Genomic DNA, 16,540 nt, shown 5'->3' on the forward strand with positions numbered 1-16,540 from the left:
AATTTAGATCCGAGTTTATCTCGCTTATCTATTTCTCTAAATATGTGTTGGTAAGATTTCGCTTTGACCAAGTTCATCTTTACCTAGTGACGAAAGTCATGTATTGTTTCAATCACTTGAAAATGGCTTTGACAAAAAATGGTTTGTGAATAACAATCATATAACGTCCTCTAAGAATGTGTAATGATTGAAATGAGAGTTTAGATTATATAACCATGGTTGGATATAAACATTGTGAGGTAACTCATACATGTACAAGTCCTTATTCCTTGAACCAAAGTATGCGTACTTTGTTGATCAGGAAAACCGGAACAGAGTCCGCGAACCCAGTCCGCGTACCCAGTCCGCGTAATGTCAGAGGTTCTCTTCCCGAGAAAATCTGCTGGAGTTTGTGAACTTTTTACAAACTCATTCCGGGTACTTAAGTCCGCGTAATTAAGTTGGTTATTTTCTAAAAACGATTATTCATGAACTTAAACTTATATAAACTAAGGAATGCAAGTTTGCAAACCGTGGCTATAAAGTTCATGAATCGATTCAAGTGAATCAAATCATTTTTTGTTTCAATTGTGTCTATTATAAAGATCTAAGCAATTGAACAACTCTCTAACTAGTTCATTTGAGTCATTTGAACTAGTTATGTTAAAGAAGAATATGGTTGATATGAAAGTGCTCATATGGCTAACCATTTGGTTAACTACTGTTGAACCAACTAGATGTACAAGTTTGGGTACGGTTACACGAACCTAGGTAAACGTGCATTTCATTTGTGTGTAACAATCTAAGTTTCGATCTAACGGTTGAAAGATATTACCTTGAATCTAATCAGGTTTTCATCTAACAGTGAATATCAAATGCTTTGTTACTAAGCTAACATTGATTGCAAACCCTGATTTGAAAGACTATATAAGGGAGAACTCTAGCAACTGGGAAACTTAATCCCCACACCTCTTGTGTGATACTAGTTGTATTATCTGGAGTCGATTCTCCTTTAACCTTAGGTTTCTACCGAGACCCTGTAGGTTAACGACTTGAAGACTTCATTGGGATTGTGAAGCCTGAACGATACTACTTTCTTGTAATTATGTGATCTGATCTTGTTGTTTCTATCGTACTAAGTACAATCGTAAGGATTGGCTTGATATTGATTTCTCCGATAGGCAAGATAAAAAAGTAATTACAAACACCTTCGTCTCATCGTTTGTGATTCCACAATAACTTATTCCGCTAGTCGATTAAGTTTATTGTGAGGTTATTGATAATACTAGGCTGTTCTTCGGGAATATAAGTCCGGTTTATCAATTGGTTTCTGTTCACCTCGATTTATCAAAAAACGGAACAAAAACTCGTAGGTATTTCTGTGGGAGACAGATTTATCTATTACCGTAGACTTTTCTGTGTGATACAAATTTGTTTATTAAAATCTTCGACTTTGGGTCGTAGAAACTCTTAGTTGTGGGTGAGATCAGCTAAGAGAATCAAGTGCGTAGTATCCTGCTGGGATCAGAGACGTAAGGAGCGCAACTGTACCTTGAATCAGTGTGAGATTGATTGGGGTTCAACTACAGTCCAGACCGAAGTTAGTTTGTAGTAGGCTAGTGTCTGTAGAGGCTTAATACAGTGTGATGTTCAATCTAGACTAGGTCCCGTGGTTTTTCTGCATTTACGGTTTCCTCATTAACAAAACTTCTGTTGTCTGTGTTATTTATTTTCCGCATTATATTTTGTTATATAATTGAAATATCACAGGTTGTGCGTTTGAATCAATCAATTGGGAAATCCAACCTTTGGTTGTTGATTGAAATTGATTGATACTTGAACATTGGTCTTTGGTACCATTCAAGTGATTTCTCTCGTATTCAATTATACTCGCAGATTTATATTTGCTTGAGTAAGTATTGAATCGAGAAAGAGAGATATAACTCTTTGATATATTTTTATTAAGATTGAGTCTGACTGTCTAGTTGATTCTCTTAAAAGTATATTGAAGTTAGTCCATACAGATTTCTAATCAAAATATTGGGTGTGGTTGTTAGACCCCCGCTTTTTCAATTGGTATGAGAGAAGGCAAACACGTTTAAGGACCTTATAAGTCTGTGTTTGTAGCGATCTGACTCTATGGACAAGAGTGTTATCTCTGATAAACGCTTCACCAGAAATAAAAGTTCTGTCTCTACTATATCTATTAAAGAGAAAGATTCTTCAATCTCAAATATAGACGAAGCTAGTGTTCTGATGAGACAGACAAACACTGACATGTGTTGTTCCGATTATCCTTCAAAAGAGTATATCTCCTTTAATGAAAGGGAAATAGATGAAGAGAGTCAACTGATTCTAAATCTTGTTAGAATCCAAGATGATAGATTTAGTCGGTTGAAAAACCATGTAAATGTCCTTCTTGGTGTAGTTAGAAACTGCAATTCCAAAAACGTTGAAGATCAGTCTTCATGTATCCTACTTAAGGCAAGTCTTGATAAGGATGTTTTGGAAATTGAACATTGCTTGAATAAACTCTCTATTCAAGGTCGTGTCAAAAAGTCCTCAATACCATCTACTTCTATTGAAACCAAAGCTCCAGGTTTAGAAGTAAAATCGGAATCCCTTCCTATTAAAAAGGATGTGCCTGAAATCTCCATCAATCAAGGATGTTGCACATCAAGTGGAAGAAAGAAAACTTCAAACGATGATGTTAAGACAAAACCTTCTAATCATCCTCATGATCAAAAAGTATGTCTCTTTTGTGATTCAAAAGGGCCTGTTAAGCTAAAAAGAAACTCTAGGTTGAATAACAATTTCATTGTTCAACTTCAACACACCTTAGACTTAATTCTCAAAGGTGTAACTGACATTCGTATGTCTAAACCAATTGGTTTTAGTACTTACGTTGTGTTTTCTACCAGGAGAGTCAGTTCAATGAGTTCCTCAAATGCTCAAAAGAAGAACAAATGTCTTAACAAAAATCGTCTAAGGAAAGATCAAGTCGTTTCCTATGGAAATAACATTACCTTTGATGTGAACGAAATCCCATGAGAGAGAAGAAAAATTGATGATATGAGAAATAACCTGAAGGAGATAATTGAAGGCTATAAAGAAATTGTCAACAGGTTGTCATCCTCCTCAAGTCAAAATTCTTCTGGTAAGAACTCAAACTATGTCTCATATTTTGATGACAATAAGTTTTATGATAATTTTTCACATCAAAAGAGATTTTTTCCTAGACTTGAAAGGAATATGAAACTCAACCATGAACTTCGTTCATCTAATGAGATGAAAGCTCATTCTTGTGCTAATTAATCGCAAGGGTTGAGAACTTACTCATAAAAATCCTGTTGGGTAAGTCGTGTTAATAATAGGGTATACTTCTGTCAAAATTATTTTATGTTTAGTTGGGTTGTCTTCTTATCGTTTATGACTCAACTATTGACTGCAAACAACTTTTCCTAAAGTATTAACTGTGTCTAATGTGATTCTTCGTTTTGCTTTCTCTTTTTCGAAGAAGTTTTAGTTGCAACCATGTTACTTGCTACTTTTGTGCTCTAATACTGTTTCTCTACTGACATATAACATTTATTGATCCAAAAACCTTGTGATATGTTTCACATAGCAGAAACTCTGTCTTGTCGTAAATTTACGACTGGTTGTGTATCTTTTATGTTGGGTCAAGATTGTGTTCGTACGAGTACCCGTTTACTATCACGAATCAATTTTTAGAAACCCTAAAAGTAACCTTCCCTAAGAAACCATTTAAATACCAAAACCCTTGAGTCTCGTACGCATACTCTGGGATTTTTTTGCGGTCAGTCAAGAATGTCTTCTTCTAACTCTAGCGGTTTTGCAAAATGGTTTCTTGACAAAGGCATTGGTTTCGAGTCTAAGGGTAGGAAGAAAAGAACCCTAGTAGAAGATGATCATCCTAATACCTCATGTTACTATGCCTATATACATCAGGATGTTGAGAATGAGGATATGATTTCTGCTGAAGTGGTTCATGGTTTTCTTAAATATTTTGAGGAAGCAAAACTGCAGCTCGTTGATACTTTGAAGAGTCTTGATGTGTTAAGAACTGAGTTGAAAAAGGTTACTTCTGACCTTGGTCTCATAAAGACACATATTAAAGATATTCTCAATAAGGATATCTTCTCTGAAGAAGCAGTAGATGTTGTCAATCACAAGCTCAAAGACCTCAAGGCTCGTGAGGATTCCGAAACGTCTATTTGATCTCAGTTCGTGTTCGGTTTTGATGGTTTGAGAGTCTGGCCTTGTTCTTTAGCTTGTTGATTTTATTTTGTCTAGCAAATCTTCCTATGAGAATTTTATTCTTGTGTTTTTAGGAAGAATAACTAGACCTTGGAATAGCCATTATTGTGATTACACATAGCTATGTCCAACGTTTTCATCTTTTTTTTAGATTTTTTTGATTAAATTCTAAAAAGTTGTTTGGAAGATGATTTTTGCAGTATTAATCTTTATGGTTTTATATATTGCAATATGTTATCGGATATGTGTGTTTGCGTCCGTGAAGTATAATTGTCCCATACCTTGTCAAACGTTAAGTCTTTCATATGTCGATATGCATGTATTGATAAAAGAATTGATGATCTTTTGACATGAAAAAAGTTTTGAGCCTATTATGTCATTATGCAAGTATTGATGGAAGATAGGATAAACTTTTGATTACGAGGATTACGAGTATGTCATTGTGCAAATAGTGATGGGAAATAGATTGAATCCTTGTCTATTCCGCAGTATTGATCTTCCCTGATCCATATTTTATGTATACACTGTGCGGCTCCGTAAGTTCTCTTATTTCGAGCATGACCAATTTAATTGATCACACTCTTGTGGTAATTTAGTTGTGTTTTCCGATTAAATTAATCATGGGTCTTCTTCTGGTTAATTTAATTGAGTAATTTTGGATTCAAATTCATATTCGTATGTGATTTGTTATGTCCAAAGAAATCCTTCTTTTCTTGCGAAAGTAAGGTCGCTCTTGTTGTTCTTTCGGGAATGACATTTTATGGGGGAGAGTTCTTAATTGAACTTGTGCTTAATTGCCAAATCTTTGTGGGGAGTGCGGCTGTGGAATATTATAGGGGTTATCTTGTATCTTTATAAACTCCTTGATGAATGCATTTAGTGAAAAAGCGGGGGTCTGACAACACTACCCAATATTTCACTTAACAATCTTTATGGACTAACTCCGAAATACTTTGCTAGAAAATCAACTAGACAGTCAGACTCAATCTAGATAAAAGTATCTCAAAGAGTTAATATCTCTCTCTTGATTTGATTTTTACTCAAGCTAAAATCAATAGCGACTCTTTATCAAATACAAGGAATAACTTGGACGTACCAAAGACCAATGTCCAAGGATCAATCAATATCAATCAACAACCAAAGGTTGGATTTCCAATTGATGATCATGAACGCATAACCTGTATTATTTCAATTATATAAAATATAATGCGGAAAAGAAATAACACAGAAACCAGAAGTTTTGTTAACGAGGAAACCGAAAATGCAGAAAAATCCTGGGACCTAGTCCAGATTGAGTACACACTGTATTAAGGCGCTACAGACACTAGCCTACTCCAAGCTAACTTCGGACTGGACTATAGTTAAACCCAAATCAGTCTCTCACCGATCCAAGGTACAGTTGTACTCCTACACCTCCGATCCCAGCAGGATACTGCGCACTTGATTCCCTTAGCTGATCTCACCCACAACCAAGAGTTGCTGCAACCCAAAAATGCAGACTTGATAATAAACAAATCCGTCTCACACAGAAAAGTCTATCAAAGGATAAATCTATCTCCCACAGATAAACCCTAGGTTTTGTTCCGTCTTAAGATATGAAATCAAGGTGAACAGGAACCAATTGATAATCCGGTCTTATATTGACTAAGAACATCCTAGATTAATCAATCACCTCTCTACAATCCTTGCTGACTACACAGGCGGTTTGTCGAGGAATCACAAACAGTGAGACGAAGATGTTTGTGACTTCTTTATCTTGCCTATCGGAGAAATCTCACGATCTGAAGCCAATCAAAGATTGTACTCGTACGATAGAAGATGCAAGATCAGATCACATAACTACGATAAAAGTAGTATCGGTCTGGCTTCACAATCACAATGAAGTCTTTAAGTCGTTAACCTGGTTTTAGAGAAGAAAACCAAAGGTTAAAGGAGAATCGACTCTAGCGAGCGCACTAGTATCACACAGACGTGTGGGGATTAGTTTTGCACAATGCTAGATGTCTCCTTTATATAGTCTTCAAATCAGGGTTTTGCCTTAGTTACAAAGAAATCCATATTCACCGTTAGATGAAAACCTGATTTAGATTCAAGCTAATATTTCTCAACCGTTAGATCGAAAACTTAGCTTGTCACACACACTTGGGTAGACGTTTACTGGGTTTGTGAAAACCATGCCCAAACGTGTACGGGTATGTTGGTTCAACATAATAACCCAAAAGGTTAACCATACGAGCATTTCATATCAACCTTGTTCTTCTTCACCATAACTAGTTCAATTGACTCAAATAAACTAGTTAAAGAGTTGTTCAATTGCTATGAGATCTTATGTAACTACACATGACACAATTGAAACAAAGATGATTCGATTCGATTGAATCGGCTCATGAACTTTATAGCCACGGTTTACATAAAGCATTCGTTAGTAATTTAAGTTTCATGTTCAGAGCACATCTTTAGATCATAACCACTTAAGATCACAAACAAATTAGCGGACTTAAGACAACCGGTGGAGTTTTCAAAACTCAGCAGAAAATCTCGGCAAAGAGACTTTCGCTAGTTCGCAGACTAGGTTCACGGATTGAGTTCGCTGACTTACACGCAGACGAGTTTTTGGAAAATCCCAGCAGAAATTCTCGGTACAAGAACTTCCATCAGTTCGCGGACTTGGAAAAGCCAATTCCTCCGATTTCTCTCAATCAATAAAGTTCCAAAACTCCGGATTAAGGAATACATGGTTATGTAATCTAAACTCTCATTCCAATCATTGAGACATTCTCAGAGGACGTTATATAGCCGTTATTCACAGACCGTTTCGCGTCAGAGCAATTCTCAAAGTAATTGAAACTTTTCATGTCTTTCGTCACTAGGTGAAGATAAACTTGATCAAAGCGAAATGCTTTACCCACACATGATTTCGAGATATAGATAGGCGAGATATACTCGGCTCGAAATATCAAATGTTTATGATCCAGTCTATATAGCATACGACTTTTGTCTCATAAGAAGTAGGAGATAGAAGAGATAGACTTTTGAGTGATAGATAAGTTCAAGTCTCCACATAACTTTTTGTTGATGAAGTTCCACGGTTCCTTGAGTAGATCTTCGTCATTGTATGATGAATCGCCATGAAGTCCTTGAGCTCAACTATACTTTTCTATCCTAGTCCGAGACTTAGCTATGTAGGCTAGAAATCAAGACTTATAGTTTTGATCACTAACATTAACAAACATGTTTGAGATAGCAACGCATGCGAGGTTGACCGACCTATGCTCTAACAACACACAAATGAAATGTACTATTTTGGGTTTATGTAACCGTACCCAAACGTGAACATTTGTTGGTTCAAAAATAGTTAACCAATGGTTAGCCATATGAGAACTTTCATATCAGCCATGTTCTTCTCCACCATAACTAGTTCAAATGACTCATATCAACTAGTTAGATAGTTGTTCAATTGCAAGGAAATGTTATGTAACTACACAAGACACAATTGAAGCAAAAACGATTTGATTCACTCGAATCGGTTCATGAACTATATAGCCACGGTTTGCATTTAGCATTCCTTAGTTAATATGAATAAGTTCACAAACAATCATTTTTAGATATAACCAACTCAAGTTTGCGGACTGGGTTCGCGGACTTAAGTTCCCGGAAGGAGTTCACAAACTCCAGCAGATTTTCTCGGGTCGAGAACTTCCGCCAGTTTGCGGACTGGGTTCGCGGACTTAGCTCGCGCCACTATTCCGGTTCTCTTGATCAACAAAGTTCGCAAACTTCGGTTCAAGGAATAAGGACACTTTTCTATCCTAGTCCGAGACTTAGCTATGTAGGCTAGAAATCAAGATTCATAGTTTTGATCACTAACATTGACAAACATGCTTGAGATAGCAACGCATGCGAGGTCGACCGAGATATGCTCTAACATTTAGCTTCGGCTATATGATGGCATCTAAAAAGTTGATATGTGCTTTCTTTTGGTCATGAAATGTCTCTATGGAAATTTCATTAGGATCCCACTAGTTTTCGTACCTTTGCCAATTATATTGACAAAAAGGGGGAAAATTAATGTGTAGTCACACTACAAATACATATGGTTTACGGATCATTATGTAAGGGGGAGTGGTTTCCATGTGAGATGGAGTATTGACTAAGGGGGAGTGATAGATATCACCATAGTATTGTTGTCGAAGTTGTGATACAATTGAACTTTGATGATGTATAATAATACTATGACACTGTATAACAATGATTGAGAATTCTTGTTTTCTCATTGTTATGACTACGGATTTTCAACAACAATGATACTAAACTTACAACCTTTGGAATCATTGGAGTACTTGGAAGTGACGAAGATTTCGAGTAATGTTGAAGAACCAATAAGATCAGGCATGTGGAAGAGAAGCTACAAAGTTTATTTATTTATTTTGTATTCCATATGTATTGATAGTTTTTCACTAAAATTGACAAAGGGGGAGATTGTTAGAGCACTGCTCGGTCAAACTCGCATGCGTTGCTATCTCAAGCATGTTTGTCAATGTTAGTGATCAAAACTATAAGTCTTGATTTCTAGTCTACTATTAGCTAAATCTCGGACTAGGATAGAAAGTGTAGTTGAGCTCAAGAACTCCATGGCGATCATCATACAAGACGAAGAACTAATCAAGGAACTGGTGGAACTTCATCGACTAAAAGGTATGTGGAGACTTGAACTTATCTATCACTCAAAAGTCTATCTACTCTATCTCCTATCTTGAGACAAAAGTCGTTTTGCTATATAGACTATGATTATACACATTTGTTATTTCGAGTCGAGTTTATCTCGCTTATCTATTTCTCGAAATATGTGTTGGTAAGCTTTCGCTTTGGCCATGTTCATATTTACCTAGTGACAAAAGTCATGTTATGTTTCAATCACTTGAAAATGACTTTGACAAAAAATGGTTTGTGAATAACAATCATATAACGTCCTCTAAGAATGTTTCAATGATTGAAATGAGAGTTTAGATTATACAACCATGGTTGGATATAAACATTGTGAGGTAACTCATACATGTATAAGTCCTTATTCCTTGAACCAAAGTATGCGTACTTTGTTGATCAGGAAAACCGTAACAGAATCCGCGAACCCAGTCCGCGAATCCAGTCCGCGTACTATCGGAGGTTCTCTTCCCGAGAAAGTCTGCTAGAGTTTGTGAACTATTTACAAACTCATTCCGGGTACTTAATTCCACGTACCAGTCCGCGTACTTAAGTTGGTTATTTTCAAAAACGATTATTCGTGAACTTAAACTTATATAAACTAAGGAATGCAAGTTTGCAAACCGTGGCTATAAAGTTCATGAGTCGATTCGAGTGAATCAAATCGTTTTTTATTCAATTGTGTATATCATAAATATCTAAGCAATTGAACAACTCTCTAACTAGTTCATTTGAGTCATTTGAACTAGTTATGGTAAAGAAGAAAATGGTTGATATGAATGTGCTCATATGGATAACCATTTGGTTAACTACTGTTGAACCAACTAGATGTACAAGTCTGGGTACGGTTACACGAACCTAGATAAACACGCATTTCATTTGTGTGTAACAAGCTAAGTTTCGATCTAATGGTTGAAAGATATTATCTTGAATCTAATCAGGTTTTCATCTAACGGTGAATATTGAATGCTTTGTTATTAAGCCAACATTGATTGCAAACCCTGATTTGAAAAACTATATAAGGGGGAACTCTAGCAACTGGGAAACCTAATCCCCACACCTCCTGTGTGATACTAGTTGTATTAGCTAGAGTCGATTCTCCTTTAACCTTAGGTTTCTACCGAGACCCTATAGGTTAACGACTTGAAGACTTCATTGGGATTGTGAATCCAGACCGATACTACTTTTCTTGTAGTTGTGTGATCTGATCTTGTTGTTTCTATCGTACTAAGTACAATCGTAAGGATTGCCTTGAGATTGATTTCTCCGATAGGCAAGATATAAAAGTAATCACGAACACCTTCGTATCATCATTTGTGATTCCACAATAACTTGTTTCGCTAGTCGATTAAGTTTATTGTGAGGTGAGTGATAATACTAGGTTGTTCTTCGGAAATATAAGTCCGGTTTATCAATTGGTTCCTGTTCACCTTGATTTATCAAAAGACGGAACGAAAAGTCGCAGGTATTTCTGCGGGAGACAAATTTATCTATTATCGTAGACTTTTCTGTGTGATACAGAATTATTTATTAAATTCTTCAACTTTGGGTCGTATCAACTCTTAATTGTGGGTGAGATCAGCTAAGGGAATCAAGTGTGTAGTATCCTGCTGGGATCAGAGACGTAAGGAGCGCAATTGTACCTTGAATCAGTATGAGATTGATTGAGGTTCAAATACAGTCCATACGGAAGTTAGTTTGTAGTAGGCTAGTGTTTGTAGCGGCTTAATACAGTGTGGTGTTCAATCTGGACTAGGTCCCGGGGTTTTTCCGCATTTGCAGTTTCCTCGTTAACAAAACTTCTGGTGTCTGTGTTATTTCTTTTCCGCATTATATTTTGTTATATAATTGAAATATCACTGGTTGTGCGTTTGAATCAATCAATTGGGAAATCCAACCTTTGGTTGTTGATTGAAATCGATTGATACTTGAACATTGGTCTTCGGTACCGTTCAAGTGATTTCTCTCGTATTCAATTAGACTCGCAGATTTTTATTTGCTTGAGTAAGTATTGAATCGAGAAACAGAGATATAACTCTTTGATATACTTTTATTAAGATTGAGTCTGACTGTCTAGTTAATTCTCTTAAAAGTATATTTGAGTTAGTCCATACAAATTTCTAATCGAAATATTGGTGTGGTTGTTAGACCCCCGCTTTTTTAGAACTCTTAGCTCAAGGTCCACTTGCTGGTGTTATCTTCACTCGCGATTGCTCCACATAATCCCTCTGCGAGGTCTCGCGATTTCCACTTGTGTATGAATTATTCGACGATTACTTATCTCATAACTTAATAATAGAAATAGAATGATCAATAGATTAATCTAACGTGCACTCCAAATATTCTAATTAATAAATCATAAACCCTAAAAATAATGAAAACAAACGATGATAATTAAAACTTCGAATAAATTTATATTAACAAATCAGACTTCACGTCTAGAACATTGAATTCATCCTCAATCGATAAAGGTTTAGATACTCACAATTATAAGAAGAATGGGTCCCCCCTAAAGGGGTAAACCCTAAGTTTTGATGTAGAAGTTGTGGTATGAGAGGTAGAATTGTGTCTTCCAAGGTATGGTATATCTTCTTAAGGCTATGGATGTCCTCTTATATAGAACTCTCAAAGTTAGGCTTTAGAATCCTTTCGGGACCGTGTTTCCTTGAGATAGAAGTCAATTTCGAGTCCAAATATGTCCCAGGAAGTTGTCAGGTTCGGCTCATAACTTGCCGACCTTTCCCGGACGAACCTGACAAGTGAAATTTACTATAGGAGAATGTTAGGTTCTGCTCACTTGATTAAATTTCTTTTGAGCCGAACACTCTCCTGTATACTCTTCGAAAATATTGATTTTTAAGCTCCAGGTTCGGCTGACTCGAGCTGATGAAGTTATCAGCCGAACCTATCTCTGTAACTTCAAGTTTCAATCTTGTATTGCCTATAACTTCTTCGTCCGAACTCGGAATGACCTCATTCTTTTTGCGCTCTTTTAGTATTCTCATTATCTTCAAGAGGGTATCAAGAACTTTTAGATTTGAATGAGTTGAATTTGGTCTTTGGCCTTCCTTCATTGATAGACTCCACTTCCTAATTCATTTAAGCACTTTTTAGCTCCTTTTTGGATGATTCACCTGATATGACACATAAACTAGAAAATAATCGTAATAACAAGTAATATGCAAGAATTATAGCTAAAACAAGTATGGAATTAAAATTCTAAACATGTAAATTAAACCCTTATCAATTCAAGATTATTATTCGAAAATAGCCTGAAACAGTGATATGTGCCATTGATGTTATTTGAGAATGTTTCGAATTGATTTAAAGAGAAATATAAAACTAATGTAAATATGGATACATGACAGTATGCATACCAGTTCACATATTGGGAAAACTGTTATAGGTCCGGAGACGCAGTACATGCACCCAGTACATGTACTGGCGAAGCTATAGTTCGGCAGCAACTTCGTGGTACGCATACCTGGTATCCATATCACAAAAAGTCTGTGAACTTGTGAACATGGAATGGTACGCATACCTAATATGCATACTGAAAAACAACTGTTGGTTTTGAAACTGGTGTGATATTCATAACCGGTACGCGGAGCGGAAAAGTTCTGTATGTTCCGGAACTTGTTTTTTTCTTAAGGGTACGCATGCTCGGTACATGTACCATGAAAAAAATAGTCACGAAGAAGGAAGAGTACACGCAGTTACCCTGTCGAATATTTTCAGATGCACATAAAATTATTTTTGTGAGATAATTAATTAACATTTAAATAAATCTCTAAAAACACTATATAGACATGATTGATCACATTATAACCTATGGTTGTGACTCAAGCTTAAAGTCTTAAGTGTTATATGAAAATGATTAAGCTTATGGTTCAATTGTCCAGTTTCAGTTAACCGTCCATAAACAATGTCTTTATACACGGTTCGGTTACGGTTCATCCTAACCAGAGTGTATATCTTGATATGTTAATTACATTTCAAAGATAAATCTAATGGTGGATATTGTTTGTTTGGTTCCAAAGCTATCTTAGCTTAAAGCTAAAGAAACCTATACTTTGAAAGCATATATAATGGGAACCTTAAGCAACTGGTATCTTTGAATCCCTGACACTATACTTTGTAAACTGGAGACGTTCTCTTCCTGCGAATAAAAAGACTTCACCCAAGGAATCGTGAAGCAAGGTCCAACTATATTTTATCTTGATAGTTCGCGTATCCTGATGTTGTTTGATTGTTGAGATGCTCACTTGAATAAGATAGATATAAATCGCAAAGTTCTATTCGTTTCAGACTTTGTAATTCCACAGGTTTAATACTTGTGAGGTGAAGTCCGGATTTTGAGGTTAGATACATTTTGTCTATTGTTATCGATTTCCAGTCTCACCTTGATCTACGATCAAAAATAAAATCACCATATAGGATGTTTTGTGGGGGGAAGATTGGTTAAAGTCTTCAATTGAGTTGAAGCACGTATGTCAGCTAAGGGAATCAATTGAGCGGAGTACTGCTGGGATTCAAGAGGCGCAAGGAGCGCGACTGTAACTCAATTGTTATGAGGGTTTAATTCGGTCTCAACTACATTCCAGTCCAAAGTTAATTGGTACTAGGCTAGTGTCTGTAGCGGCTTAATACAATTTGGTGTTCAAATCTAGATTAGGTCCCTGGATTTTTCTGCATTTGCAGTTTCTTCGTTAACAAAACTTCTGGTGTCTGTGTTATTTTTTTCTGTATCATATTGTTTATCTTTATATTTGAAATATCACAGGTTGTACGTAAATCAATCAAAGTAAATACATCCATTCTTGTTTGTTGGATACGACTTGATTAATAAACGAATATTGATCTTTGGAATCGTCCAAGAACTCTCACACGTAAATCTGGTTCACAGACTAGTCTTTGTAAACTTTCTGATTGTGAGAGAAAGAGATATAACTCTAAATATTATTCCTTGATTGAGATTCATTAAGTTGAACTCTCGGAATTGTATTTAAGTTTGTACATACAGATTTCCTAAGAAAAAGTTGGTGGTGTATTTTGGTACCCCCGCGTTTTCATAAAGAAATAGGTAAAAGGCAAAGAAGATTTCAGGTTTTGGATATTAACCAACTCAAACTTGTAGCTAAGAAAAGGCAAAAAAGAGTTCAATGCAAGGAAAATCAAAGCAAAGCAAATTTGAAGAAAAGATAAAAATAGACAAAGGAAACTCCGTTCATGAACACATTGATTGGAAGTTATGTGAAATGAAGAAGACAAACAAGATGAAGAACATTGTTCAAGATTCTTAATCTTAAAGTCTATATTTTAAATCATTATTGTCTACTTTTATGTCTTGTAAAAAGACTATTAACGATGAATTCAGAGTTTATATCAATTTGAAAATTTGACTCGTATTCTTAAAAATTAAGTTTATATTCTCTTCTTAATTCAGTCTTACATTTTAATTAGACTTACATTTTTATTTTAAGTAATAAAGTAAGAAAAATATTAAAACTTCTACTTAGGAAATTAATTTCTACTTAAAACTAATATTAAAACTTCTACTTAGGAAATTAAGTTGACAATTGAGAAATTAAAACATAAATATTTGATTATATTTGGGAAACACTTTTAAAACCTCAAAGCAACTTCCACATTGGAAGTCTTTTCTGTTGTTGCAGGGGTACTGCGCCCGACACCTTTGTTCGGTGTCCATCATGATTTCACCACTTCTCATATTATGACCCGTTTTCATTATCTACAATATGATCACGTCGAAACGATGACTCAACGAGTTCACATCATGATTGTACTTGTAGAGGTTTAGTGTTTGTTCTTGAAATTTCAAAAATATGTTTTCCCAAAATGTCATGGTATGGAGTGCAGCACCAACAATAAGGTATTGACAAAAAGAAAAAAAAAACAAGATTCGTGCAAACACATTCATCTTCCTGACAAAAAAACACGAGCGTTGTTAAGATCTTTTCCATACCTATAGTGAATGCAAAAGTGGCAAACCATAGTGTTTGACAGGTGTGCATAGGAATTGGCCCAAGGAAAATTGGGATGCAAATCTGCCACAATGGGCTTGCATACAAGAAGATATGATCTCAATTCCAAATGACAAATCAATGTAATTAATCTCGGACTCGGATTTTGTAATCAATTGCTAGACTTGTAGTTTTCAAGCAAATCTCACAAAAGCATTCAACATTATACTAACAACAAAGTTACAATCTTTTATTAATCAGAGAAACTCCGTATGGATTTTTCTGTTCCTGATCTACAACTCGAACACAAAACAAGAAAACCACTAATTTTGAAATAAATACTAGATTTGGGAGAAACCCAGTTCTTTTTAGTGGCTCTTCTGCAAATCAAGAACTTTAGCCCAGGAAGGTCTAGCTAAGATATCCTCAGACCAAGCAGAAACACGAGGTCGAGATTCAAAAAACTTCTTAACTGGTGTGCCCATCAAACACTGAAGATTAGGAAGATGATGAAGATCAGCCAAAGTAAACTCATCTCCAGCCAAATATTTGGACTGGCTTAGTCTTTTTTCATAAACATCCAAGACTTTACCCAGCTTAGCTTCGTTTTCTTCAACAGCAGCTGCATCTGTAGTCATACCAAACATCGGCTTAAACACCAACTCCCAAGCTAAAGCTGATGATACTGGCTCAAAATGGTGAGCCTCGACTTCCATCCAGTTCACCATCACTGGCATCTTCTCGAATGAAATCAACGGGGTTCCGCTCTTCGCATAATCATGTGCGATGTACTGTGTGATGGCCCTTGACTCGAAGAGCTTCAAATCTCCATCTTCAAAAGCTGGAACTTGACCAAATGGCTGCAAAATTAACAACAACAAAAAAAAAATTAGTGAAAAATTCTGTGATCCATCAACTAAAACTGTAAAAGAAAAAGATGGGAGTTTGAACTGTGATCTGCTTACGTTGAGAGAGATGAAGGGTTCTCTCTTGTGTTCACCTTCACGCAGGTTAACAAGAACTAGTTCATATTCAAGACCCTTTTCGATGATCGTAGCAATAACTCTTTGAGTTGCAGTTGAAATTGCACTTCCATGAACCTTGAGAACAGCCATTAATTATCCACTGAGTTTTCTAGCTAGGAAATGAAAAGAAAATGATGATCTTGTTTTGATTGTAATATGCAGAAAGTGATGGCAATTTATAATGGAGCAACGAACTCAAAGTTGCTCTGTCTAGCTAGTGTTAGGAAGTTGGACCAAAGTGGTGTGTTTATTACAATTGATACCCCTAGAGGATGGCTGTGGAAGTTTGAACAGCTTATCAGTACAGTGGCATTATCGTTATTTGGATGCTAATTGTGTCTAAATACATAATCTGTCATTTGATTAGTTTATCCAGTAATCCACTATCATAAAGTCTAAATTCTAGACACTCTAGACCACCTTGTTATCTCTTTCTACCAAACACAGACACGTGGTACGAAGAGTGCAGCGCTGTGTGGAAAAACGATGCAGCTTTTAATGTGAATGTGGTGTACCGTATAAGTTGTTACCACATGAAATTGACCAGTGTGCCAAGATTTTTGTGTGAAAAAG

The 16,540-nt window shown here is 35.9% G+C and overlaps 1 protein-coding gene across 1 annotated transcript; it reads right to left on the minus strand.

Annotated features, from left to right (window-relative positions):
* Positions 1-15,086: 15,086 nt before the first annotated feature.
* Positions 15,087-16,176, minus strand: LOC113290166 (glutathione S-transferase-like). The gene is made up of 2 exons (XM_026539713.1): positions 15,908-16,176; positions 15,087-15,802 (listed from the first exon to the last, which is right to left on the minus strand). Exons 1-2 carry the CDS (start codon positions 16,055-16,057, stop codon positions 15,311-15,313), a joined length of 642 nt encoding a protein of 213 aa, XP_026395498.1. The 5' UTR covers positions 16,058-16,176; the 3' UTR covers positions 15,087-15,310.
* Between the last annotated feature and the right edge of the window lie 364 nt (positions 16,177-16,540).

Source organism: Papaver somniferum, chromosome 6, assembly GCF_003573695.1.
Source record: "Papaver somniferum cultivar HN1 chromosome 6, ASM357369v1, whole genome shotgun sequence".
Lineage (NCBI taxonomy): Eukaryota > Viridiplantae > Streptophyta > Magnoliopsida > Ranunculales > Papaveraceae > Papaver > Papaver somniferum.

What these genes read in the sequence shown, in the direction of transcription:
- LOC113290166 (XM_026539713.1), bottom strand. Translation starts at nt 16,057, where the DNA reads ATGGCTGTTCTCAAGGTTCATGGAAGTGCAATTTCAACTGCAACTCAA. An exon ending in AACCCTTCATCTCTCTCAAC is followed by an intron (nt 15,803 to 15,907) that starts GTAAGCAGATCA and finishes TTAATTTTGCAG; the next exon opens with CCATTTGGTCAAGTTCCAGC.